We start from the raw sequence: 26,412 nt of genomic DNA on the forward strand, positions 1-26,412 counted from the left end.
GTCTTCAACTCAACGCTCTGTTGTAGACCGTTTGATGAAAAAAAAATGTTCAAAAGAGTTACGAAATCTCACCGAAAGCACCATAGATGAACTGAAAGAGACTGGTTATGCCCAAATTGAATACAAATTTACGCATTTGCACGTCCTGCCGTCTAGACTTTGACAAACGAGCCATCTGTATATCATCGGTAAAGCATGGCGCAGGAAATTCGAAAACGACAACAACTAGGAAATTGCCAGAAGTGCTAAGTGCAGAGAGTCATGCCACCGTACCATCAGCGACATCTGTTTAGACAATTTAATCACGCCCCTTTTCAAATATGCTTTGAAATATACTTCAACATCTATACCCATTTCAATATGTTTAACGTTGCAAAACACGCTTTCAACATTCATCTTGAAGAAGAGGGAAAACACTTGTCCTCAAATGTAACAGCAAATTAATGAATAAACGACTAATGCGCGGAGGGCGTGATGAAATCGGAACATTACTGTACATATGATATACATAATACATAATAAAAACAGCTCGTTTTACTCACGCAAGGCCATTAACAATAAAATCAGCATCAAACTGCGATTTGCGGCCGAAATAATTTACACTAAAAAAATATTACTAAATGTGAAAATTGTGAAATGTTTGAATTGTCATAACTTTTTTGTTTATTAGTTTATCATCACCAAATTTTTATGGTAGATTGCTAATACAATGGACCGTTTTCCCTAAAAAATTACGTTGGTAAAAAGATAGGGTTTTGAGATATTTGAGTTTTTATGACAAAAATGATATTTTTTAGTGTTAAAAAATATTTTTTTTTTCACAGTGTATATTTTCTTAGGAATCATTATTTAGTTATCTAACTTTGCTGAACAATAAAATCAGCATCAAACTGCGATTTCCGACCGAAATAATTTACACAGAAAAAAATATTTACCAAATGTGAAAATTGTGAAATGTTTGAAATGTTATAACTTTTTTGTTTATAAGTTTACCATCACCAAATTTTTATGGTAGATTGCTAATACAATGGACCGTTGTCCCTAGAAAAATTACGTTGGTAAAAAGATAGGGTTTTGAGATATTTGAGTTTTTGTGACAAAAATGATATTTTTCAATGTTAGAAAATATTTTTTTTCACAGTGTATATTTTCTTAGGAATCACCATGTAGTTATCTAACTGTGCTGAAAAATTCATAGCAATCGAACGAACCATTTTGGCTGTGCAGATTTTTGAATATTTTTTAACCATTTTCACATACACCCTTTTGAAAAGTTAGTCGTGATGCAAAATAAAAATTTGATATCGGAAAATGGCGATTTAGATGGAACTGAAAAACTGTGCAAAGTTTCAGTTCAATAGAAAATCATGAATTAAAAAATTTGCTTAATTTTGATGCTGTTGCTTGGAACCGCTCAATTGCTAAGGTTTCCTCGTAAGTTATTTTCAAATTATTACAAGTTTTACACCCTAAACCAATAAAGTCCACGTAGAAGAATATATTTGACCAAAAAAAATGGACAATCGGTTCAAATTTCACCAAAATTTCATATATTTTTTTTGCAAACTTCAGAATCATCAGCCGTTATACCTATCGTGAGATAGTTGAAGTAAAAAGATATAAAACAATATTTTATATCAACAAAATATAATTTTCATCCAAAACAGTGCTTGTTTTTTACACTATTTTTGCAATATTTTTTTGAGTATGTTTCAAAGTTTGTAATAAAAGTTTGAAAACAACAAAATAAAGGTATCGTATTAAATTTGATAGTTTGTATTTAAAAATAATATGCTGTTATATAACTTTTAACGACTTGTTCATTTTACCCCTCGATTGCCCATTTTACCCCCACCAATTTTTTCACGCTATTTTGATGCACGATTTGGTGAAGAAAATAATCAAAGAAAACAATATTTTGTAAATGCAATCCCTTACAAGATTTCTAGAGTATATCATTACCTTCCATGTTACTCGGAAAAGCAGATGGATTTGGCCGCATTTCCAGCGGGAAACGACCAAAATGCTTAGGTTGTCCACTTTACCCCCACCACCCCTAATCTCACGCTCCCCTCCCATATTCATTCTATTCGAAAGCAAGCGACTACGGCACCGATTGATTCCTTTCTTTTTGTTTTCAATTCCTTTCTTTTTGTTTTCATTTTCTAACAAAAAAATACAAAAATAAGAAACAAAACAAAGAGCGCTTCAATCCTTTGTTTTTCGTAGGATGGAAATGGGAGTCACATGCTTAATAAGAGAACCAAACCCCTATTACGTTTATGACATAAAACGTGTCAGTTCAAATTGAACACTGCGATTCGTTCTAGTCCTTTTTACGCTTTTTTTACAAACTATTTACACGGTACCTATTCTATTTATCTATCCAGCTCATGTCGCAAATGTACATTGAACGATGTGATGTGAAATGATTTCATGCTTGGTTTAGCTTTTCCCTCAATAGGGCACGCTCGGTAAAGTAACAGATTTGTTGTAATGAGCTGAATTTTTGTATGATGAGAAGGTAAATATTTCGTTTCCACAATGAAAAGATGCAAAAAGCGTCGGTATTACCTCTGTGGTATTACGATTCCTTGTCTAACCTGATGCCTTTTGTTGTTTAAGTTGCAAGCAATTAAGAAATCTACAACACAGTTTTCTCAAAGATTTGCTCAAACAGCATCAAATTAGGAAAGGAATCAAAATACCTACACTATTTTCACCTTTTTTTACAGAAACGGAAAATTTACCTTCTCACCATACAACAATTCAGCTCATTACTATAAATCCAGTACTTCAGCGATCGTGACCTTTTTCCCTTAGCATCTGTTGCTCGGGCTGCCAGGGCCAGGGAAATCATTCAAAACCGGACATGTTTCAGGTTTGTATTTAATGGTTTTCTATCAAGTTTTTTACGGAATTTATTAGCAATAAGTAGAGCCGTACACTGCCCTTCGAAACATTTGCTTTCCGTTAGTCCATTTGTCTTTATGGACGATTATAAATGTTTAAGCAATTGCTAAAATCTTTCATTTTTTTAACTGACACCCGTTAAATTCAACCAAACAGTTACTGATAGTCCCCATGTCATATCATTTGTTTACTCTGACAAGGTGAACAAGAAAAAAAATACGCTATTGCTTAAGTAAATTCCTAAGTAAATCCAACCAATGTATGAGATAAAATCAACTAGAACGAAGGAAAGACTACAATCATGACTACTTCTAACTCCTCCATTGCCCCTAACATCTGTTTTCAGAATCTTAGGATTGGAAAAGATCGTTTGAACGTTTGAAACTGTCTTAACATTCATGGGAAGTACAATTGAAGCTATTATTACAAACTCTGTCAATTTTTCAGCGAATTTAAACTCAGAAACTCATTATCTATCAGAAGAGTATTCAGTTGGACCGGTGACCGGTCACCGGTCCGATGACCGTGGCTACCGTAATATTTTTGTGCAATAGAATGTATGGCATTTCAGGTGAGCCAGCAGCAACATGGGCATCAATCATCCTAAGCCTGCCCCAGCAGAGAGTATCTGACCAGTCCCGAAATACAAAAGTGTTGACTCCGAAATTGTCACTTTCTAACAGGATTCCCGAAAATACGGATTCTGTAAAATCTACGGTGATCGCACCGGTCCAACCACATATTCTCCCGATAGATGAAGAGTTTCTGAGTTGAATGAGCAAAAAAAATCGATGAAAAGTTGACAGAGATATAATTATTTCAATTTCGTGGGTATCCAGGTACCCTGCCGGCATTCCAATAAAAACAATTCAGGAGCCCCTCCCCCCGACCCCCCTCACTTTAAAATTCGGTCAACCCCACCAATAGGATTCGTTATACACGGTGTCACCCACTTTACGCCCATCATAATTTCGCTATTGTCTTTCAACCAATTCAGTTAATTTTTGGAAGGAAATAAGCTCACGATAAGGCCGTTACAAATATTTATTTCACTTTTTGTCCCACTAATCTTTGGCTGGTCGAGGGGGGGGGATAAAAATAATAAAGCATTTAATCTGAAAAATATTTAAAACTCATTGGATTTATTAAAGAATTTTCACCAAACCCAGATATTTTGATAAATATTTTTTTATCTGCCCCCTCAAAATGCAAAATCCAGCCAAAATTTTTTGAAGGGGGGGGAGACAAAATGTCAAAATATAATTTGTGTCAGCCTAACTACACACAAAAAATGAGCTCAACCGGATGTAAGGCAGCCCAGAAATCGCGGTGGTCGTAAAGTGATCTAGCAGAGTTTCAACTTCCTACTATCAAAAACCATTGAAATATCGAAAATTGAAATCGAAAAAGGTACCCGGGTACTCTGCCGGCCACACTAGGGTCAATTATGTATTAATGTTGCACCAGCTGTCATCGAAAAACTGAAGTTTCTGAGATTTTCGGTCTCTATAACAACAGTTGTTCCTATCTCGTTAATACAGACAAAAAAAACAACAGTTGTCCTAGTAACATTCCTTCTCATCCTCGATGTCCATAAGGACGTGGCCGGCGTCTTTATTGACCATGCTAAAGTTGGGAGTTCTCTATGCTTCGGTCAATCACGGAGTAGCAATTACGAATTGTGTTGTCATCTATGCTCATGCCTAAGTGAAAACTACCTGAACAAAACAAAGAAACTGCAATTCGTACATACCATTCAAGAGTTATACGCGATCAAACGTATGCTACTGCATCTGTATGTGATGTTTTTTACATGTATCTTCAATTCATATCTGGATTGGTACCCGGAAGCACGTGATAGGGTGCGTGTACCAGTTATCGCACTACCTAAAGAAAACTACTTCTACAAAGATAAGAAGAAGACCGACGAATGTCGTCGATATGTCAGCAGAATGACTAGTTATCCTATTTTACAGGAAAAATATAGAAACGGAGTCAAAACTACTTTTAGTATTTATTACGGCGTGTGCCAATGATAGGAACCCTGCACCAGTTATGGAAACATTTTTTAATTTCGGTTCCACTTCGCACTATTTACATGTATTCCTTATGGGATTTGCATAACTGGAACACTATGGCGAAATAGGGTGCAAGGAAGCCGAAATTTTAAGGAAAATCATTTATTTCTATCATAATTAGAGCAAATCACGATGGGTGCACTCATCTTTTGTGAATATGATCCTTTGTTCACAATATTATTTTTGTTGATTTTCATCGTCAAAGGTTGAAATTCAACTATGGCGAATTTAAGGTACTATAGCCATTAGCCTGGTACACGGTTTATATGGGAAAATACAAAAAAATGGAAAAACTCTAACTCCTGTATACTTTTTGAGTTCCACTTTGGTCCCATATCAACTGTACAAAATTTCAGATCGATCGGAAAAACTATATTTTAGCGCCCGCCATTCTTAGTTTTCATACGATTTACTATGGGGAAATTTTACTTCTGCAAAGAAAAATCGCTAGGAGTCCCCCCCTAGATCCCTAAAAATAAGTCGATGAATGATTTCTGTAGAAAACTTCATGAGAAATCAGACCTCCGAAGACCGCAAACCGATGCGACGTTCGTGGAAAAAGTTATTAAGGTGAAACGGGACGCCGTGTTATTTTTCCTATCTTGCCTCTCTTTCTAACAATTTGCCTCGCGATTTTGAAGATGGTAATCTCGAGTTCTATCGCACTGAAGATGCTGAAAAACAATCAGCATATGCACTCCAAGTGAGCATACACAGTGATAGGTTTTTGTTGCAAAATATGAAGTAGAATCTGAGATTACCATCTTAGTAGCAACAGAGCAATGGCGGATATTTCCCCGACCGTCCCGTCCGCCCTTAAGCCTCCCCCGATCGATAAAATGACGAGATTTTATTATTTATTGTTATTCCTTACATGTTAAACAACGTTGGCATGCCATTCGGTTTACAGTCAATAACTTTTTCCACAGGCCTTAGATCGCTTTGCGGTCTTCGGAGGGTTGGTTCCTCGTAAAATTTCCAACAGAAATCATTCATCGATACATTTTTAGGGATTAAGGGGCAACCTGTGGCGATTTTTCTTTGAAAAAGTTAGTTTCCCCATAGTAAATCGTATGAAAACTGGCTGGCGCTAAAATATAGTTTCTCCGATCGAGCTAAAATTTTGCACAGTTGCTATGAGACCAAAATGGAGCTCAAAAAGTGTACAGGAGTAAAATGTCTTTTGGTTTCCCACGCTAGTAGCCATAACTGGTACACTGAGCCTATTCCATTTAAAAGCTTATAAATAAATATGAATTCATTCAGGTTTATTTTTACAGGTTTGATAGGTTTGTTGTTCACCTTTTTAGTAATGCTCGAAAATATTTTACTTTTACACGTGAATGAATAACAACAAAAATAAAAAATCAATATTTTCGGCAATCAAGAAAATATTGTGTAACTCCCGAGAGGAATGCAAAAAGTATGCTTTCCCATGCAAAATCCATTTTTTACTTCCAAGTGCAAACCGTAGGTTCGAGCGAGCGTGAACAAATTTTGTACAGATGTTTTAAATAATAAATGGAAGAATCATTTATCTGATCCGTGATTTGAATTTCATCCACATAATACATCTTATATGCTATTTTACTATTAATCCCAAGTAACATTTTTTAGTCGAATTGATATTCTTATAACCATCATGAAACCTAAATAATAGGTTTTATGATTGTTTTCGAAACCTCTACAAGACTAATTAGCCCGCAGAACGTTACTTGAGATATTGGTCCTGCACACTGTAAGGCATCCTCTATTCAAAAATTGTTAGAATACACTAAACCTTTAGAACGAGCTAGCCTCATTGTATCACACTGCGCACTACAGTGATTCTAGTAGATCATCCCGTAATCTATAACTAAAAGCTAATTAGCATATTTCCTTCACTGTTTATACCAGTGATTCCCAAAGTGGGCGAAATCGCCCCCTTGGGGGCGAAAATCAGGCCTAGGGGGGCGAAAATTTTAGAAATACAATTTGGGGGGCGAAAATACTAAAAAGGGGGCGATTTTTTCAATGATTGGAAACATCGAAAGCACAGACAAACAGACGTAACACTCTGATAATTCTTATCGTACTTCGATTTAACGATCTTTTTCAAAATTTGATAGTTGGCCAACTACCCACCTGTGGCGCTCACATCGTTTTTGTTCGAGTTTGACGTTTGCTCACTACCGCCACCTAGTTGATGGTCGGCCAAACTTAGTCATTTTAGCATTGGGCAAATATGTTTCCGTGACTATGATTTGAATCGAAAAATGTTCGAAGTGTTACGTCTGTTTGTCTGTGTCGAAAGTATTGAATTACAAGTCGAGAAAGTGAACTGAATCATAAAAACTCCCTGACATTCAAGCTTACAGTTCAAGTTTTGTCTAGGATAATAAAAAAATGCTGAGACTATTAAACAAAAGCATCGACTTACAGACTTACAGAATTATTGGAATTTATGTGGACTCTTTTTTGGCAAAATTGCTGGACAAGACCGCTACACGTATTTCTGAAGGGTTTGTGTGATTCTGGAAATCTAAATAAAAATATATTTGGAAACTCCTATAATGAACATTCGTGAATCGTGATTAGTTTTTGTCAAAATTATGAAAAGAACATAGTTTTTTTCGCGGAATGATGAGAAAAATTGCATTTCAACTCGTAGGCGGACATCATGGAATTTCTAAGCAAAAACATGAATATCAGACGTATTTTAGAACATTTTGCTGATTAAATTCGTATCACAGTGTTTACAAACAACTGTGTTTGAAAATATTTCAGAGAAGCTTCTCGGAGGTATTCCAAACTTTACTGAAGTTAATTTGAAAACATTCCAAAAATTCTGCGAAAAATTCTATTTAAATCTAGTCATGAATGGTGCATATTTATTTATTTGATAATTTTTTAAAACACAGAAAGCATTCAAATTTATACGAAGCTCGTTGATTTGAATCTGGAGAAACGTAACTACATTTGAAAATACACCAATATTTATTATTATTATTTTTCTTTATTATCGAGATTTTCAGCCCTCGGCAACACACCGATATTTTTCTGAGTTGCACTTTCACATAACATATGTTTATAATTGTTTTCAAATTCTCCACCAGTATTATTTGGATACTTGTGACCAAACATTGTCCTTTTAAAAATGATAATGATAAAACATCTGGTAGGAATATCGAGTGTTCATATGTGTTTACAGTTCGTTCTATTTCGATTATTGAATGTTCAATTAACAACGGTTTGAGAAGTAGGCATAAACACGATTTCAATTTTTTGTAAGTACGAAGAAAATTCACTATATTTTTTTTCAAATGCAGAAAATCAACACATTTACAAAACAATTTAATGAAAATGAGAGTGACACAGATATAGATACACTGAATGGCACTGCTAGATTTGCCACAGTAGTGCTTTTAAAGGCTTTAGCTAAGCACAGTTTCAGCCTTCTATTATAGAAAAAAATAAAATCGCACCTAGGGGGGCGAAAATATTTTTTTGAAGCTCTAAGGGGGCGATACCTCCTAAAAGTTTGGGAAACATTGGTTTATACAATTCTGTTATAAAAATACTGGTAGTATTACTTCTGATACGTTTTTCCCATACCGATTTCAGCCATTTGTACTGGAGCATGACGGGTATCCATTGGATACAGATAAACGTATATGTTAGTACAACAAGATATTTATTCCACTTCACTTAAAAACGTCTATAACGAGCAAAGAACGCGACGGCACTGTCGTAGCATTTATTATCATGTGGAGCTTCTCTTCATTTTGGAAAACGTTTATTAGCTCTACTTTTTACTATTCTTCTGCTCTACATAATTGTTTCACCTGCTACTGTTATAGGTTTCCTTTGTGGCTAATGATGCCTTATTGTATTGAGAATGTCATGTCAATGCTTCGCTTTAATTAACCGTCAATGCAAATAAAAAGTTCGGGTTGCATGTAATGCGACCAAGGAATAAAAAGTAGCCTTTCAAAACTAGGTTAAAATGCGATGGTGTAGCATTTCATATCCTGAAGACTACCTGTTTTATGGATTAATTCATTACAACTGATCACGCGAAGTGGTTTTAACTAACTGCTACAGGAAGTTGAAACCACATTTCTTACTTAAAAGAAAATACTTCTCATACGTTTTTGAGAGCCATATACCGCCGAAAATGTTGCAAGGTTTTGAAACTTAACCCTCTACTTCCCATGGTTGCTCTCTGGAGCACCATCGATTTTCGACAAAATCAAGAGAAACGGAATTAGATGGATAAGACGCAATATTTTTTAGACTAGTGTAACCTTAAGGTTAACCCAACTACTATTTGTTTTAATAATGAAACTATTCACAAACAATCGAAATCCTTTTGATTTACAACGAAATTTGTTCACGTTGATTTCGAAAAATTGAGTCAATTTTCAATAACTTTTGTCGGAGCTTTATGCATTCATTTAGTTTTTAATTAAATTTAAAATTGTGTACAAGAAAAATAAAAATATCGGTTAGTTTTTTTTTTCAATATATACAAAAAGAGCCTGGAAATGTTTAAATTCAGGCTGGTGATTCATATTCACTTGAATTAACTATTACTTAAATGTGAATGTATTCTAGAATACAGTAACAAAAAGAGCTGGTAATTAATTGAAAAAGTAATGGGATTCACTTGCTTGTAAACTATTTTAAGGATAAACGTCTTGAAATCCCCCTTCAATAGTGCACAGAACTTCAAGCGAATAAATCTCAAAACGCAAGCTTCAAACAACAGTGCATTTTTTAAATTTTGTTCTTGCTCACTTGTAATAAGCTTAAAATTAAAGGATTAGGTGTGCTGGTTTTGTTTTGTTACGAAGAAATTTGTGCACTCGAAATCGTGAGTAGGTGCCAAAGTCGGTCATTGTGATGGTCATTTTGGGATTCTTACAAGTCGGTCCTTAAGGTAAATCTAACGTTTTCAAGTTTCCCTATCCCCTATCCCTTGTATATGAGAGTGAAAGTAATATAAGTTTAAAGTATTAAAAACCTATCTTCTCTGATGTTCACTAGGCGCTGTCCATAAACTACATACAGGGGATAGACAAAATGATCGGGACAGGCAAAATTTTCACTTTTCAAAAAATGGTCAAATAGCTGTAACTTTTTGAAAAGCGCATCAAAAGATCTAAAATTTTTACTATTAGTTGATCAACTAGATAAAATTGTGTATCAAAGGTACAAATTTGGGAAAGATCGGGCTGTTCTACTTGAAATTACTAAAATTCTAGAAAAAGTCATAATTATACGATAGCCAACTTTGAACTGTTATATCTCCGGATTCAATGAACCAAATGCAATGAAATTGCATGAAAATGTTCATGGTTTATATGATTAGCTTTGAAAAACTTTTGACATAACCTAAAATTGTTAACATGGAAGAAAATTATTGCGGCGGAATTTTGCGCGTAACCGTGAAATGAACTTTTGTTTATTTTGGTCAGCACAAACCGTTGCTCTTGGAGTGAATCGAAAAATATATGTTACATGAGGGGATTCGTTCAAATATTACGTAACGATAAGTGGGGAAGGAGGGGGTCCAGCGCTGCGTTACGCTTCATACAAAATTTTAAAATATCCCTTACAAAAGTTGGTACGTGGGGGAGGGAGGGGGTCTTAAATTGGCTAATTTTGCGTTACGTAATATTTGAATGAACCCAGGAACAATTGTGACGACTCGTGATGGATGTAAGTAAGTCGGGTCGTCACATATGTTTTGAAAGGAAATAACAAAATAACCGGCAATAAATTGAAAAAGTAATGGAAAGCATATTAAAATTAGACCAATTTACTAAAAAATAATAAAATAAATAAAGTCGTTTTAACTTTTTTTCTTGTTAATAATTTCAAGTTTAGTCAAACTCTTTTTAAAAGCTCATTATATGAGTCATAAACGCTCAAAATTTCATTGCAATCGGTTCATTGAATGCGGAAATATAACAGTTCAATGTTGGCTATCGGATAATTTTGCCTTTTTCTAGAATATTTCTAACTTCATGGAGAATAGCCCGATTTTTCCCAAATTTGTACCATTAATATACAACTAGTTGATCAACTAATAGTAACAATTTTAGATTTTTTGATGCACTTTTCAAAAAGTTACAGCTATTTGATCATATTTTGAAAAGTGAAAATTTTGCCTGTCCCGATCATTTTGTCTATCCTCTGTAGACTCATTTTTGGCCAAAACGAAAGTCGAACTTCTGTCAACGACCAAAAGTTTTGAAGCATAATTTAGCGCTGATTTCGAAATCTTTCTCCAAAAAATTTTAAGTAGAACGGTTTTTGAGTTTTAGCTCAATATCGAGTTTTGCAACTTTAAAAAAAATGGAATTTAATACAATTCAAATATTTTGTGTTTTGTTCAATCAATTTTAAATCTTTTCCCATAAATTAAAAGCTGAATATAATACCATTCGATCATCTGTATGCAGGTTTTGCGTCAAATTGATGAATTTCAAGATATTGGCGAGTTTTGGGGACGATCTCCTTAAGTTTTAGCAAAATTTCCAAAAATATATGAAGAAATGTATTTTTTTCATTAGGAAAAACCCATTTAAAAATTCTTTCTCAACGTTTTGCCTTTCTCGTACACCAAGGTGTACCGAAAGGCTATATGTTCACTCCAAAAACGAAAATTTGATAGAGCCTCCGGAGGGGTCAAGTCTTATATACCAATCGACTCAGCTCGACGAATTGAGGTGATGTCTGTGTGTGTGTATGTTTGTGTGTATGTGTGTGTACAAAAAAACTCACATCACTTTTTGGCAGTAAACCTCATCCGATTTCAATGACCGACGGTTCATTCGACGCGGAATCTGGTCCCATTGTTTCCTATTGAAAATGGTTCAGATCGGTTCAGCCGTTCCGGAGATATGGCCATTTAGGTGTTCCGGAACGGTACCCCAGGAAGGGACCAGATATGAAAATGCATCAAACCTATGCATGCGACACATCAAACCACGGCATTTTCGATAACCTGATGAGCGGTAAGCAGAAAAATAGTCTAATACCATATCTGAACCGGTAGTGTTCCGACACTGGTTCCGGGTGTCCCGCCGGAAGTGGCAAATACCAAAGTGAACCAAACCCATGCATGAGACACATCAAACCACGGCATTTTCGATAACCTGATGAGCGGTAAGCAGGAAAATAGTCTCAGACCATATCTGAACCGGTAGTGTTCCCGAACCGGTTCTGGGCGTCCCGCTGTAAGTGGCCAAATATACAATTGTACCAAACCCATGCAAGCGACACATCAAACCACGCCATTTTAGATGACCTGATGGACAATGAGCAGGAAAATCATCTCAGACCATATCTGAACCGGTAGTGTTCCGGAACCGGTTCTAGTCGTCCCGCTGGAAGTGGCCAAATATACAAGTGAACCAAACCCATGCATGCGACACATCAAACCACGGCATTTTCGATAACCTGATGAGTGGTAAGCAGAAAAATAGTCTCAGATCATATCTGAACCGGTAGTGTTCCGAAACTGGTTCTAGGCGTCCCGCTGGAAGTGGCCAAATATACAATTGAACCAAACACATGCATGCGGCACATCAAACCACGGCATTTTCGATGACCTGATGGATAATGAGCAGGAAAATCATCTCAGACCATACCTGAACCGGTAGTGTTCCGGAACCAATTCTAGGCGTCCCGCTGGAAGTGGCCAAATATACAATTGAACCAAACCCATACATGCGACACATCAAACCACGGCATTTTCGATGACCTGATGGACAATGAGCAGGAAAACCATCTCAGATCATATCTGAACCAGTAGTGTCCCGGAACCCGTTCCGGGGTTCCCGCCGAAGTGGTTAAATCTGAAAGAGAAACAAACCCGTACATGCGTCACATCAAATAGCGGCTTTTTAGATTACCTAATGAACGGTCAGCAAGTGTTTCGGAATCGGTTTTGAGTGGCCGGAAGAGGCCAAATGTAAAAGTGAACCAAATCCAGGCATGTGACACGTCAAATCGTGGCTTTTGCGATAACCTGATGAACAGTTAGCTAGAAAATAGCCTTACGTCACTGGTAGTGGTCCGGAATTGGTTCAGAGAGTCCCGTCGAAATTGTCAAACCCTGCATGTGACACCTTCAATTTGCAGCGTTTTTGGTTAACCGATGAGCAGTTAACAAGACAATAATGTTAGACCATATTTGGTTCAGCCGGTAGTTACCCGGAATCAGATCAGGGTAGAAAAATGTAAAATTTAACCAACCCCATGGATGCGGTACATCAAATCACGACCAGTCTTGAAAACATTCGACACTTTTTACTACCTTCATTTCGTTGCCGCAGTCGGGTGTCAGTCGGCTTTGTTACATTCGTGCGCTATCGTTACCTCTTACCTATACACAACACGAGCAGTAGAACGAAGACTGATCACGACTTATCGACAACCTGATGGAAAAATAGGGTCAGACCACATTAGATTCCCGGTAGTGTTGCGGGTTCAGTTGTGGCTTCGAAAGTGGTTAGAAGTAAAAATGAAGCAAACCCATTCATGCGATATATCAAATCGCGGTGATTAGGTAAAGGTGAATAAATAGCAATAAAATATTCTCAGACTATAATTGGGACAACCGGTAGTGTCATGGTCCATGACTCATGGAATCAGATCCGGATATCCCACCGGAAATTACCAAGTATAAAAATGAACCAAACCCATACATACGACACATCAGATCGCAGATTTTTTGATAATCTAATGAACGGTTAGCAAGAAAATAGCCTTAGATCACATTAGAGACTAGCTGTTGTGTAGCAGAACCACAACGTTCATGTGAAAAATTAAATCGTGGCTTTGTTTAATGGCCTGATAAACATTAGGTATGAACAACAGTGACGAATAGGTCTAAGTTCTCATATATGAGAACAAAATATAGACAAAACTAAAGCGATCTCATCAAATCGTACCATTTCAGATTCCTAAGGTGTAAAGTTATAGCAGGATTGGTCAACGTTGAATGGAAAAATAAGAATTTGATCGCGTAAACAGAAGATGATGGCTGTTTTAAGGAATTTTGAGCTCTAAAACCATGTAAAATAAGTGTATTTGGTATGGGAAATTTGTTTGGAGTCCACCAGAGTATCCAAAATAGCGGTCCAAAGTCCAAGGTAATGGCCCAAGTTAGTGCCTATTTTATAAGATTTTTAATTCTTGCATTATGGGCATATTTTGTATGAAAATATGTCCAGAATTCAAAATTTGTAATCAGAAAACCCAAGCTGTGCGCTGTTTCACAAGGTCTGCAATATGACTATAGTTTGAATGGGGAAGAATGCCGGCCTTCGTCCAAAACTGGTAACCAGAAAATCATAAACGACATGCCAAAATTCAATACGGCGACTATTTTGTGTAATTTTAGGTGCAGAGTCCAAAAATGAATACCAGAACATCCAAGATGGTGTCTCAATATTCAAGATGGCGGTTAGTTTAGTTGGGGTAGATATCCGGAGTCATAAAATGATGACCGGAAAATCTAAAATGACGTTTCAAAATTTTGCGACTTCATGACACTTGTTTGGTTTGAGTTTTGGATCGTTGTCTTATATTTTCTGAATATTGGATGTTATGCTAATATAAAATGTATCCATATTGAGTAGATTTAGCAAGCCCTGGGCTTGGATTATATCTTCCAGGAAGCTTTGATTTCAGGCATGTGGTCGATGGCCTTTGCAGTAATGATTGGAATAGCTGAATGTATAATCAATGGCAAACAATTCTGTAAGAATCAGATCTTCAAGTCATCTGATATAGTTATACTGATCATGACGCTGCATAGTATATCGAACATTTGTCGAAGTCATTTATGTGCCGGGAAAATATAATTCCAAGTTGGAGAGTATATTACAAACTGAGGGAGGGTAATAGGCCCAGTCAGACCCCTGAATGGGCAATGTGGGTTAGTTTATGGGAATGCCATTGAAGGTTTGTAATATTCTCCGAGGCTTTCGAAATCCAACAGGGCGCGTCCCCGGGTTGCGGATAGGGGGAAAAGGGAGATTTTTCACATTTGTACTGTAATCAGCCAATGTGGTATTATCTCCTATGGTGTTGTAGTGCAAACGAATGATCTCATTATATGGGAATTCGAACCTTGTAATGTATTGTTTATCAACTTCAATTTTCTAAGCTTGATAAGGTTTTGAAGACAAACATGAGATGAGAGAATTGCCTAATAGGAAAGTCACATCAGCAAAGCTTTTACATATGCAAATGCTATCCATGGGGTCATGTCTAGCATTTAATATGCATGGCAATGACTGATTCTTACCTAGCAGGGGTACTACAAGACCACGCGGACAATTCGATTAAAGGCTTAATTGGGGATAATATATTTTCCAGAACTGTAGGGACATTTTTTCCGGGGTGACTGGCGAGCCGAAGAGGGTAGAAGTTTCCGTTTGTTATAATTGACAAAATAAACAATCGGGCGCTTTTTCTTTCTATGACTTGCTTGGTATTTTGTGAATTATTGTTTTTTGGTTTTGGAAGGTATGCGATTCACTATTGAGCCTTAAAATTATTTTGCATCTGAATAGCATTGATATTGTCAAGTCTGTACCAACACCCTAATCCCACACCAAAATACCCTTTTCCTATCCCATGGCGTTTATGTGGTCAGCAAAGACTATTCAGCCATTACCCCTCCTTATCATCGGCTTTGGACTGACTTGCGCTCTCATTGCCCCACCAAATGCTGCAAAATGAAAATGAAAATGAAAATATTGAGTAGATTTAGCAAGCAGTTTACATTTTGTATTTATGTCAATGTCATCTACATGTCGCTCGAGTTTTGTTGAAAGGATATTTTAAAGCACGAGAAAGGCACCATCACCGCTAGGTGGATTAATTAGAGTTTTTTTTGACATATCATATCATAGGCGAGTTACAGTAAAAAATTCAGCACAATTGGAGCATTGATTACGGAGAATGAGGTGTGTGAATTGAGCGACTTTGCTTAAAAATGGAACAAAAATCGATTTCAAATCATCAACCTTGTATGGAAAGTCGAAAAAAAAATCCGCTCTACTGTAATTTTTTTCTTGTGCGTTTTTAAACTCAGTGCATGATTGGGATGCTAACATAAGGCTGAATTTCAAAAGGCTGAATGCACAAAAGGCTGAACACAAAAGGCTGAAAGTAACATAAGGCTGAATTTCAAAAGGCTGAACGCACAAAAGGCTGCATTTGCGAAAACGTAGAAAAGGAGTTATAGTACTTCTTCTTCTTTTTTTTTATGGCGTAACGTCCCATCTGAGACAAAGCCTGTTTCTCAGCTTCTATACTGCCGTGAATCGCATAACAGTCCCATTTGCATAGGAAATCCAGCAAAGATGGGACTGATTTGCGATTCACGGCAGTATACGCAGTTCTACAGTTATTAATTGAGAGCCTTCTCTGCCAATGACCGCTTTGCATTTGTATATCGTTTGACAGGCAAGAAGATACTGTATGCCCGCGGTAGTTATGGAATTTTCCATTACAAAAAACTCCTGGTCCGAGCGAGAATCTAACCTGTCACTCTCGGCATGACTACCCGTTCGCTAACCATATCGGCTACATATATGATCCCTAGTCATAGGCTGTGCTTAGTGAAGAGGCTAATGATGCATACCAACGAACATAAAAAAATGACTGATGATATTTCAATCAGAGATTTTTCCTTCTTTGAACATGAGCTATTCTTTCGAGTCATGCTGTTGAGATTGGTTGCCATGACAGCTGCTAACAATGTAATCAGAGATTTTCCCTTCTTCTAAACATATGCCGTTCTTTGGAGAAATACTATCATAGTTATGTAGGCGATCAATAATGCATAGCATGGGATTGTTAGTGCGGACAAATAGTCCTAACGCTTCTCGATGTAAAACATAGTAACGGAAGCATGTTCGCCTAATGACAAAAAAAATAGTTTGGCCAACCATTAACCAATGAGCGGTAGTGTGCGTCAAATGTCAAGCTCAAGCAAACCAATACAAGTGCCAGGGCTGGTTGGTCGGCCAACTAGCAAATTTTCAAAAAGACCGTTATATCAGTAAACGATATGAATAATAAGAGTGTTATGTCTGTTTGTCTGTGACGTTAGTGTTGGGCTGATCTTCAGCACGACTGCTTATGGGCTCGTCGTTTGAAAACTAGTCGAATCATTATTTCAGCCTTATGTTTTTTCAGCCTTTTGATATTTTCAGCCTTTCGTTATTCAGCCTTTTGTAATTCAGCCTTTTGTTATTTCAGCCTTTTGTGTTTCAGCCTTTTGTACGTAACCCGCATGATTCTACACCAAAAACGATCTTCAGCTTACCGAGTTCAAAAATGCTGTAAAAGCTACCGAAATAGTTCTGCTGTTCTATTTTCTTCAAAAAAGTGCTGAACAGCCAATTCAGGATTGAGTGTGTGAACAACATTAGTATGAGAAACTAACCGATTGCAGCGCCACGATGTTGCCACTTGTGTTGCCACAAAATTCAGATTGAAATTGGATGTCTGTTTTTTTTTCCTTATTTTCACACACCTCAACATGTATAATCCCTCAAGCAAGTCGCAAAAAATCATAGGTGGTACAGTCCTGGACCGCTGTTAAAAGGATTGCCCCCTTCCCGTCCGTTCGACTTTTTCAGTTAGTTATCACTACTATATATTTTCTGGGCTAAGCAAGCACAGAACTAAATTTATTATTTTTTTCTTCAGTTGACAGAAGTCATTGCTTCGTCATGTGTATAGGGCACTGCACTGTTTTGATTTTGTATGGGACTTTGACGTTTCGTGGCCTTGTTGTTTACAAAATTTCTGTAAGAGTGAAAGAGAAGGAGAGATTTTCATGCAGTGCCCTATACCTTGCTTGTGATTGTATTATATACACGCAGAACTCGATGTACACAGCGCAACGAGTAACTTTCACGCAGCGACCGAAAAGACAAAAGAATTTTCACGCAGATTTGTGTAACACTGGATCAACACAAAAAATGTGCTGATCCGGTGTTACACAAATCTGCGTGAAAATTCTTTTGTCTTTTCGGTCGCTGCGTGAAAGTTACTCGTGTGCTGTGTTGTTTCATTTAAGGGTGTATGCAATTTGAACGTAATTGTTATTGACGAGAAACGAAATAATAACTGAGTTGCACTCGGAAGAAATTTGATGTAATATAAGTGTATTTCACATTCTCATATATAACCTATACGATGTTTTATAAGCCGCCATTTTTTGTGCTGTTTTGATTATATAAGTACCCGATGCGATATTAAGGTCATAATACAAGAAAAATACATGTGACTTCGTTTGAAACGCGGATTTTAAACAATTACTGTGTTACTTGGGCTAAACACAAAGATTTGGGATTGATCTCTGACCGTTAGACAAGATTGACAGAATCCTGCAACGGTCGAATGGCCTTTAAATTCCTTACACAGTTTCGGAACTGGACTTGGATGTCTGTTCTCTGTGTATGGACCTACCTCTACATTCTTTCAGGCCTAGATCAGGTGTCACGAGAATTTGGGTGTTGTTGTTGGAAGGGTAAAATCCAAAGGTTACGTTTGATCAATGTTCAGGCGTGCAAACGCGTTGCAAGAAAAGTTTGGATTGTGGGAAAATACAAAGCCGGGAGCCCGGAAATTTTCCTGCTTCCAGATCGTAGACGGCTGGGCAAAATCTAACATTGTTTAGACATTTGACAACCAAATGGCTCACAAAAAAATGCTAGAACCCATGATTGTGAGGTTACGGCATTTAGTGTTACATTCTGCATAACAGCGTAACAAAAATTAACTTTTGGTCTGTCTCAAGAGCAAACTTATGTGTCTCTGACAGATTTTGGGCCGCTGAATCAGAATCCGCGCTCAGATTTGCTCCAACACGTCACAATTTTGAGCTATACCTCAATTTATAGGGCAAAATATGCGATTTTGGGCTTTTTTGACTGCACGCCATTAAGCTTGGAAATATTTTTTTTAAGCAATCAAAAGGTTAATTGGTCAAATAACATCTAAATTAATGACTCATGCAAAATATTTCGTTTTACCAAATCGAATTTGATAGTTTTAAGCGATTTATGTTAAGTACGGTATTTCCCATACAAGTCACCCTCCAAAAGTTGCATGCAAGTTTTCATACCAACATTAAATACTTAAATCTATCAAATTTGATTAGGTAAAACGAAATATTTTGCATGAGTCGTTAATTTAGATGTTATTTGACCAATTAACCTTTTGATTGCTTAAAAAAATATTTCCATGCTTAATGGCTTGTAGTCAAAAAAGCCCAAAATCGCATATTTTGCCCTATAAATTGAGGTATAGCTCAAAATTGTGACGTGTTGGAGCAAATTTGAGCCCGGATTCGGATTCAGCCGCCTAAAATCTTTCGGAGACACATAAGTTTGCTCTTGAGACAAAAAAATGTTGCGCTGTGATATCAATGCTGCCCAACCCAACAAGTCTAAACGTGTATCACGGGTCATTTTCAGAATCTTGAGGTGCTAAACAAACCAGTAGATACGTAAACATTCTACATAGTCTAGACTCCGTTCTGGATCATTCGTAGCTTGTACTTGTTCTGTTACACATTGAAACAACCGAAACAACATTCTTCCCAAGATATATTTTCTATTCTTACCTTCGGACATAATAAAATCTTACCGATTTCGACCATCATCTCTTTCTTTATGACAGTTTTTCTGTAGTCTAAAAATCAATGATCAACGCATGCTACACGTTATGTCTGAACTAACAAATTATAAAAATTGAATGTACATCGGGTTTCTTTCCACAGAATGTCAGAATTCATGCTATATTATCATATGCAGAAAGTTTCAAAATATTTCATCGGGGAAATTTTGATTTTTTCGCTTTTTTAGCTGTTTTTCATACAAATTTGCATGAAATTCTTATTTTCGGCCAATTTCTCTCCCATACAAAATGTATGGAAAAATAGCTGTCCCCGGCAAACTTTGTCTTGCCTACTGCGTTTTTTGACGTTTCAGGTCCATATCCAAGTCCAAGTTCCCGTTCAAAGTGTATGATAACCCAATTTTCAAAAACTCCCTATTTTTCCATGTTTTTCGCCTCATAAACCTTCCTTGGGTGAAAACTAACAGAACAAAACAAAGACGACACAAAACGGACGCTGCATTCGCAAGTTATGCGCGGTCCCACGTATGCCACTGCATTTTTATATATATATATATATATATATATATAGATATAGAAGATAGATTTTCACCGATAGAATATTTTAAAACCTTCTGCAAATGAAAATATAGCATAAATGCTGATGTTTGATGAAAAGAAACCCGATGTACATTCATTTTTTATAATCTGCTGGTTCAGACATAGCGTGTGCTATGCAGCGTTTACTCTATGCCGGGATAGCCCCATGCGCGTTACATCCGCATCGGGATCCAAATTTTTAAATTTCCGCATAATATACATGTCCATATTATATTTTTCACCCTAATTATTTATTAGTTATTTGATTATTTGTATTAGTTATCATAATTTACAAAGTTTTAATTAAATTAAACAAAGTTGTTGTCACCTGAAACTTTTTTTTTATTCTTTTAGGTACTGATCTTGTTGCATAAATGTATCCCATACAAATCTCTATTTTAATTTGTATTAAAGAAACTACGAGTTTTTGTTCAAACCATAATAATTACATAACTGAGTGAGTATAGGCGCTTAAGCCTTAGGCATTATGGCCAGGGCACTCGAAGCAAATGTCAGTGCCCATTCCCTGGAAATAATACTGCCATGGAGAGTGTGCATTAACCCTCATAGCTACGCCTCTCCCACAGAATCCATATAACCACCTCAATCCCCTGAAATGAAACGGTTGTTACGGTTGTCCCCGTTTCTTCTTAAATTCAAAAACTTGCGTCAATTATGTTATTCACGAGTTATTGTTTTTTTTTTTTTTTTTGTCGGGTATATTATCACTGCGACCATATTTGATCTTTTGTGATACACAACCCATTTTACTAATTCAGTAACAAATTTTGAAAACGACGTATAATCAATGCTACACCATTGATTATACGTCGTTTTCAAAATTTGTTACTGAATTGTACCTTGTCAAGGTGATTAATTTCTATATGTCAGAAATCATCAACGCAACACCTAGGTATCATCCCAGCTAGGTATAATGTGCCGTATGAAACGCACTACCTTACTTGGATTTAAAAACCATACTTCAAAGGGCTGTAAAAGTCCCTTATCAAAGAAAATCGCTCTTCTGTTGAAAAGAGCAGGACAACTGCATAATAAATGCTCGGAGGTTTCACTATCCTCCTTACAAAAGCGACAAATATCGTTTTCAGCTTTGCCCATTAATTTCAGATGATATCTAACAGGGCAATGTCCTGTAATTAGCCCTGTGTACGAACACAGTTCATTTTTTGACAAGAGTAAAAGCTTTTTTGTATTCGATATATTAGGCATTATGAATTTTTTGGATTGCCGACATGCAACAGCATTCCCCCAGTTCGTAATCACCATCTTTTGTTCCCAGTTCCTGAGTTCCATATTGACAGAACATTTTGAGACTCCGCAAAATGGCTCTGGCCCTAGAAATGGTTGGTTTGATCCGATCCTGGCTAATTCATCAGCCTTTTCATTACCATCATTACCACAATGCCCTGGTACCCAGTAAATATTGACTGTATTATTGATACATAATTGTTGAAGTAAGAGAACACATTCCCATACTATCTTTGATGTACATGTAAACGATTTCAAAGCAGATAAAGCTGCTTGACTATCGGAGAATATACAAATGTTAGTATGTTTATACTTTCTTTTTAAACAAATAGAAACACATTCCAAAACTGCTTGTATTTCAGCTTGGAAGACGGTTGGCCATCTTCCCATTGAAACTGAGAGATTTACACCAGGACCTGTTACTCCTGCTCCTGTTTGGTCATTTTGTTTCGATCCGTCAGTGTAAAATATTATAGATCCAGGTCGAAGATGTGGCCCTTCCACGGTCCAAACAGTACGATCTGGTTCTATCACATTAAACATACGGTCAAAATTGAATTTTGCTTCCATCCAGTCATTGTTGACTGTAATCAATGGATTAATTTTGATATCTTTCAAAATACTTAAATGTCCTTTGATGTCACCGTCAAGGAGAGATTTGTATTGCTTAACCCTCTAATACCCAAATTTTTGATTTTGATCTAAATATCATTTTTCGTCATCTAAAATCGATTTAAGCATGTTTTGGAAGATGATTCTTTTTAATTCTCGATTTTGTAAATTTCGGTTTTTGATTTTTCTAATTTTTATTTTTGAACATCCCCCCACTTTTATATTTTTCCTGGAAGCCTTTTCGGGATGCGGATTTTTTGAGACGAAAACATTTCAAGATTTTATGACTATTGTTGAAATATTAATATTTTAATTTTTTTTCATTGACAATTTTATTTTCCGTGTAATTTTAAGGAAAACAATTTTAGAGTGTATTCGACTCCCTTAAACTATTCTTCTATGATAGAATGATATGGGAAAAATTTATAATATGTGATTTGTAACGATTCAATACAAAATAAACAATGACTTCTGAAAGGTGACTAAAACATCAATTTTTCAATGATTTTTAAAAAATGTAAATACGCCTTAAAAGACACCAAAAACCATTTCGAGATATACAGAACAGTCCTAAATGTCAGCCAAAAATATAAAAATTTTGATTGTCCACGAAACAAAAATTACAAAAATGCTCAAACTATACCCCGTCTAAAGGCGGGGTTGGGTATTAGAGGGTCAATACGAAGCGCGCTTTTGTCTGCTTCCAATTGAATGAACTGATGAAGTGGCAAAAGATTCAAAATTGCATCTAAAGCTTTCGTAGGTGTGCTGCGCATTGCACCTGTTGTACAAACAGTAGCTAGCCTTTGAAGTTTTTCTAGCTTTTTGATACTACATTTTTCTTTAGTTTTGGTCCACCATAACTAAAGAAAAATATAGTATCAAAAAGCTAGATTATTATGTTATTCACGAGTTATTATGTTATTCACGAGTTATTATGTTATTCACGAATTATTATGTTATTCACGAGTGCATATATAATCAAAATGCCGTCCTTTTTTATTATCTTCAAACACATTAGTCTGCACAGTGGGCCTGGCCATTTCAATATTTGTGTCATATCATAACTGACATGTTGCAAATATTAATGCTGACAAGAAAATACCTGACGAACTTTTGGTATTTCCAGGATGCTTTCCAATATTGGTTGTGCGAATAGAATATAAACCAAAATAATTACATACGTAAATGTTAACAAAAGTAAAACAATTAATATATACATATACTTTTGTTTTGGCAAGTGTTTCCCCATTCATTTGTTTTTGTTACTATACTCAAACCTCAATGGATGAATCCACTCCCCCTACATTGTAAATGCAATTCCAGCAAAAATACACAATAACGCATTGTTATGTTATAATGTTTATTTGTCGTTAATTTTATACGTACGAGGACATCTAGTGATATTTTTAGAAGCTAGAAGTGTAGCACAGATACATAACTTAGACAGAGATAGACAGAACTTGTATAACAGTCTGATTTCGTCTTGTTGCAGCCACATGTAACAAAAATATGTACTATTATTTTGGTTTGGCAAGTGTTACATGTTCCTATTCAAACCTCAATGATAAATCAACTTCCCCTACATTGTAATTACAATTCCAACAAAAATACACAATGCGTTATGTTATGTTATGTTATAATGTTTCTTCATCGTTTATTGCAACTGTTATACGTACGAGGACATCTAGTGATATTTTCAGAAACAAGAAATGTTCATGAAGCACAGACACATATGTTATGTTATGTTATGTTATGTTATGTTATGTTATAATGTTTATTTGTTGTTAATGTTATACGTACGAGGACATCTAGTGATATTTTTAGAAGCTAGAAGTGTAGCACAGATACATAACTTAGACAGAGATAGACAGAACTTGTATAACAGTCTGATTTCGTCTTGTTGCAGCCACATGTAACAAAAATATGTACTATTATTTTGGTTTGGCAAGTGTTACATGTTCCTATTCAAACCTCAATGATATATCAACTTCCCCTACATTGTAATTACAATTCCAACAAAAATACATAATGCGTTATGTTATGTTATTTTATAATGTTTCTTCATTGTTTATTGCAACTGTTATACGTACGAGGACATCTAGTGATATTTTCAGAAACATGAAATGTTCATGAAGCACAGACACATAACTTCGAAAGTAGACAGAATTTTTACAATCTGTTGCAGCTACATGAATTCGACAAGCCAATAAAATTACTTAAAATCAAAACATATACTTATTTGTTTTGTAGTAAGTGTTTCCCTATACGTTATTGTTACTACTCATATTGTATTGTTACTCAAACTCTGTTACTGACTCATTGTCGTATTGTTACTCAAACCTCAATGATAAATCATATTTCCCCTACATTGTAATTGCAAATCAACGAAAATACACAACGCGTTATGTTATGTTATGTTATAATGTTTCTTCATCGTTAATTGCAACTGTTATACGTAAGAGGACATCTAGTGATACTTTCAGAAACTAGAAATGTTCATTAAGCACACATAGCTTCGAAAACAAAAATACACAACGCGTTATGTTATGTTATGTTATGCTATGTTATGTTATGTTTCTTCATCGTTAATTGCAACTGTTATACGTGAGAGGACATCTAGTGATACTTTCAGAAACTAGAAATATTCATTAAGCACAGAAACATAGCTTCGAAAGTAGACATAATTTTTATAACAGTCTATTTTCGATGATAATGGCTTGTCGCTACATTAGCGACGTTCGACGAGCCAAACGTATACAAAACAGAAATACTGAAAATCAAAACATTATACTTATTTATTTTGTAGCAAGTGTTTCCCTATACATTTGTTATTATACTCAAACCACAATGATAAATCAACTTTTCCTTCATTGTAATTACAATTCCAACAAAAATACACAATGCGTTATGTTATGTTATGTTATGTTATGTTTCTTCATCGTTTATTGTTGCAACAGTTGTTTTATACGTACGAGGACATCTAGTGATATTTTCAGAAACTAGAATTTAATGTTCATGAAGCACAGACACATAACTTCGAAAGTAGACAGAATTTTGAAAACAATCTGATTTCGAAGCAAATGGCTTGGTTGCAGCTACATGAATTCGACAAGCCGAACGTATTCAAAACAAAATTACGTAAAATCAAAACATATATTTATTTATTTTGTAGCACGTGTTTCCCTATACATTTGTTACTATACTCAAACCTCAATGATTAATCAACTTCCCACATTTTATTTGCAATTCCAACAAAAATACACAATGCGTTACGTTATGTTATGTTATGTTATGTTATAATGTTTGTTCGTCGTTTATTAAAACTGTTATACAAATGAAGACATCTAGTGATATTTTCAGAAGCAAGAAGTGTCGAAGAAGCACAGACACATAACTTCGAAAGTATACAGAAAGTAACAGTCTGATTTCGAAGTAAATGGCTTGTTGCAGCTACATGTATTCAACGAGCCGAACATATACAAAACAGAAATACTGACAACTGCTGTCAACTTTGGGGTGCACTATGTATGTGTTGGGGTTGTTGCAGCATATTATGTTCCTTAGTCGCGAAGAGTAACTCAAATCATAAACACAGTTCACTTGGTGAAATATTTGCAAAACATTGAAAAAACGGCATAATAATGACTATTCGTAGTCCTTTTGCCATCTAAGCTAGATAAAATGCAAGTAGTGAAAATTAGAAAGTAAGATGTGATATTAAAAATGAAATAAGCATAGTTACCCAATCGGATATCGGAAGCGACGTGATTGGAAAATTTTCTTAGGTGAGGCATTCATTAGGTGTGAACCTATTGTTTATGTCAAGGTTTTTCGTTCAATGAAAATATATATGCAACAACGTGTAATATTAACTTCTCCACTGTTTTATGCATAATTAAAAATCGTTAGAGTTTGATGAGACAAGAAAGATCCTATTAAAAGGATTTAAATGTTATGTCCTTATATGATACTCTTTTACATGGGCGTGCGCCATCATTCATTAGCGACTCAAAGATTGTGTATTGGATGTAAAATACTGCAATTTGAAACGTTATACAATATAAGAGTCATTCCGCAAGTAAAGTAATAATTAGCGGTGCACTGATTGAGTAAGCTTAATGAGTAACATAGAGATGATCCTATTTAGTTTATTATAATCAACATACGATGAATGTCGCTCTTATCGTTTGAAGAAAACAAAAATATTGTCCTAGTTGTTTTGGTGCATTTCAAACTGGGAAAATCAACGTAATAGTATGATTTGTTAGTTTGACTTGACTTCCAATGCAGTTTCTGG

At 35.8% G+C, this 26,412-nt stretch overlaps 2 protein-coding genes across 3 annotated transcripts in view; one reads left to right on the forward strand and one right to left on the reverse strand.

Moving 5' to 3' along the window:
• The window catches only part of LOC109621260 (probable 3',5'-cyclic phosphodiesterase pde-5), an 85,577-nt gene extending 62,174 nt beyond the window's left edge, over positions 1-23,403 (reverse strand). The window contains exon 1 of the mRNA XM_062851664.1: positions 23,218-23,403. Coding sequence (XP_062707648.1) covers positions 23,218-23,368 — 151 coding nt within the window. The 5' untranslated portion in view covers positions 23,369-23,403. The remainder of the gene's footprint in view (positions 1-23,217) is intronic.
• A 2,257-nt stretch (positions 23,404-25,660) lies between these two features.
• LOC109414477 (alpha-1,3-mannosyl-glycoprotein 4-beta-N-acetylglucosaminyltransferase A) overlaps positions 25,661-26,412 on the forward strand; it is a 30,352-nt gene continuing 29,600 nt past the window's right edge. Inside the window, exon 1 of one of the 2 annotated variants that reach the window (XM_029872348.2) lies at positions 25,661-25,900. The gene's annotated coding sequence lies outside the window, so the exon portion shown is untranslated. The remainder of the gene's footprint in view (positions 25,901-26,412) is intronic. The other variant, XM_029872347.2, reaches the window with a different exon arrangement.

Source organism: Aedes albopictus, chromosome 2 (genome assembly GCF_035046485.1).
Source record: "Aedes albopictus strain Foshan chromosome 2, AalbF5, whole genome shotgun sequence".
NCBI lineage: Eukaryota > Metazoa > Arthropoda > Insecta > Diptera > Culicidae > Aedes > Aedes albopictus.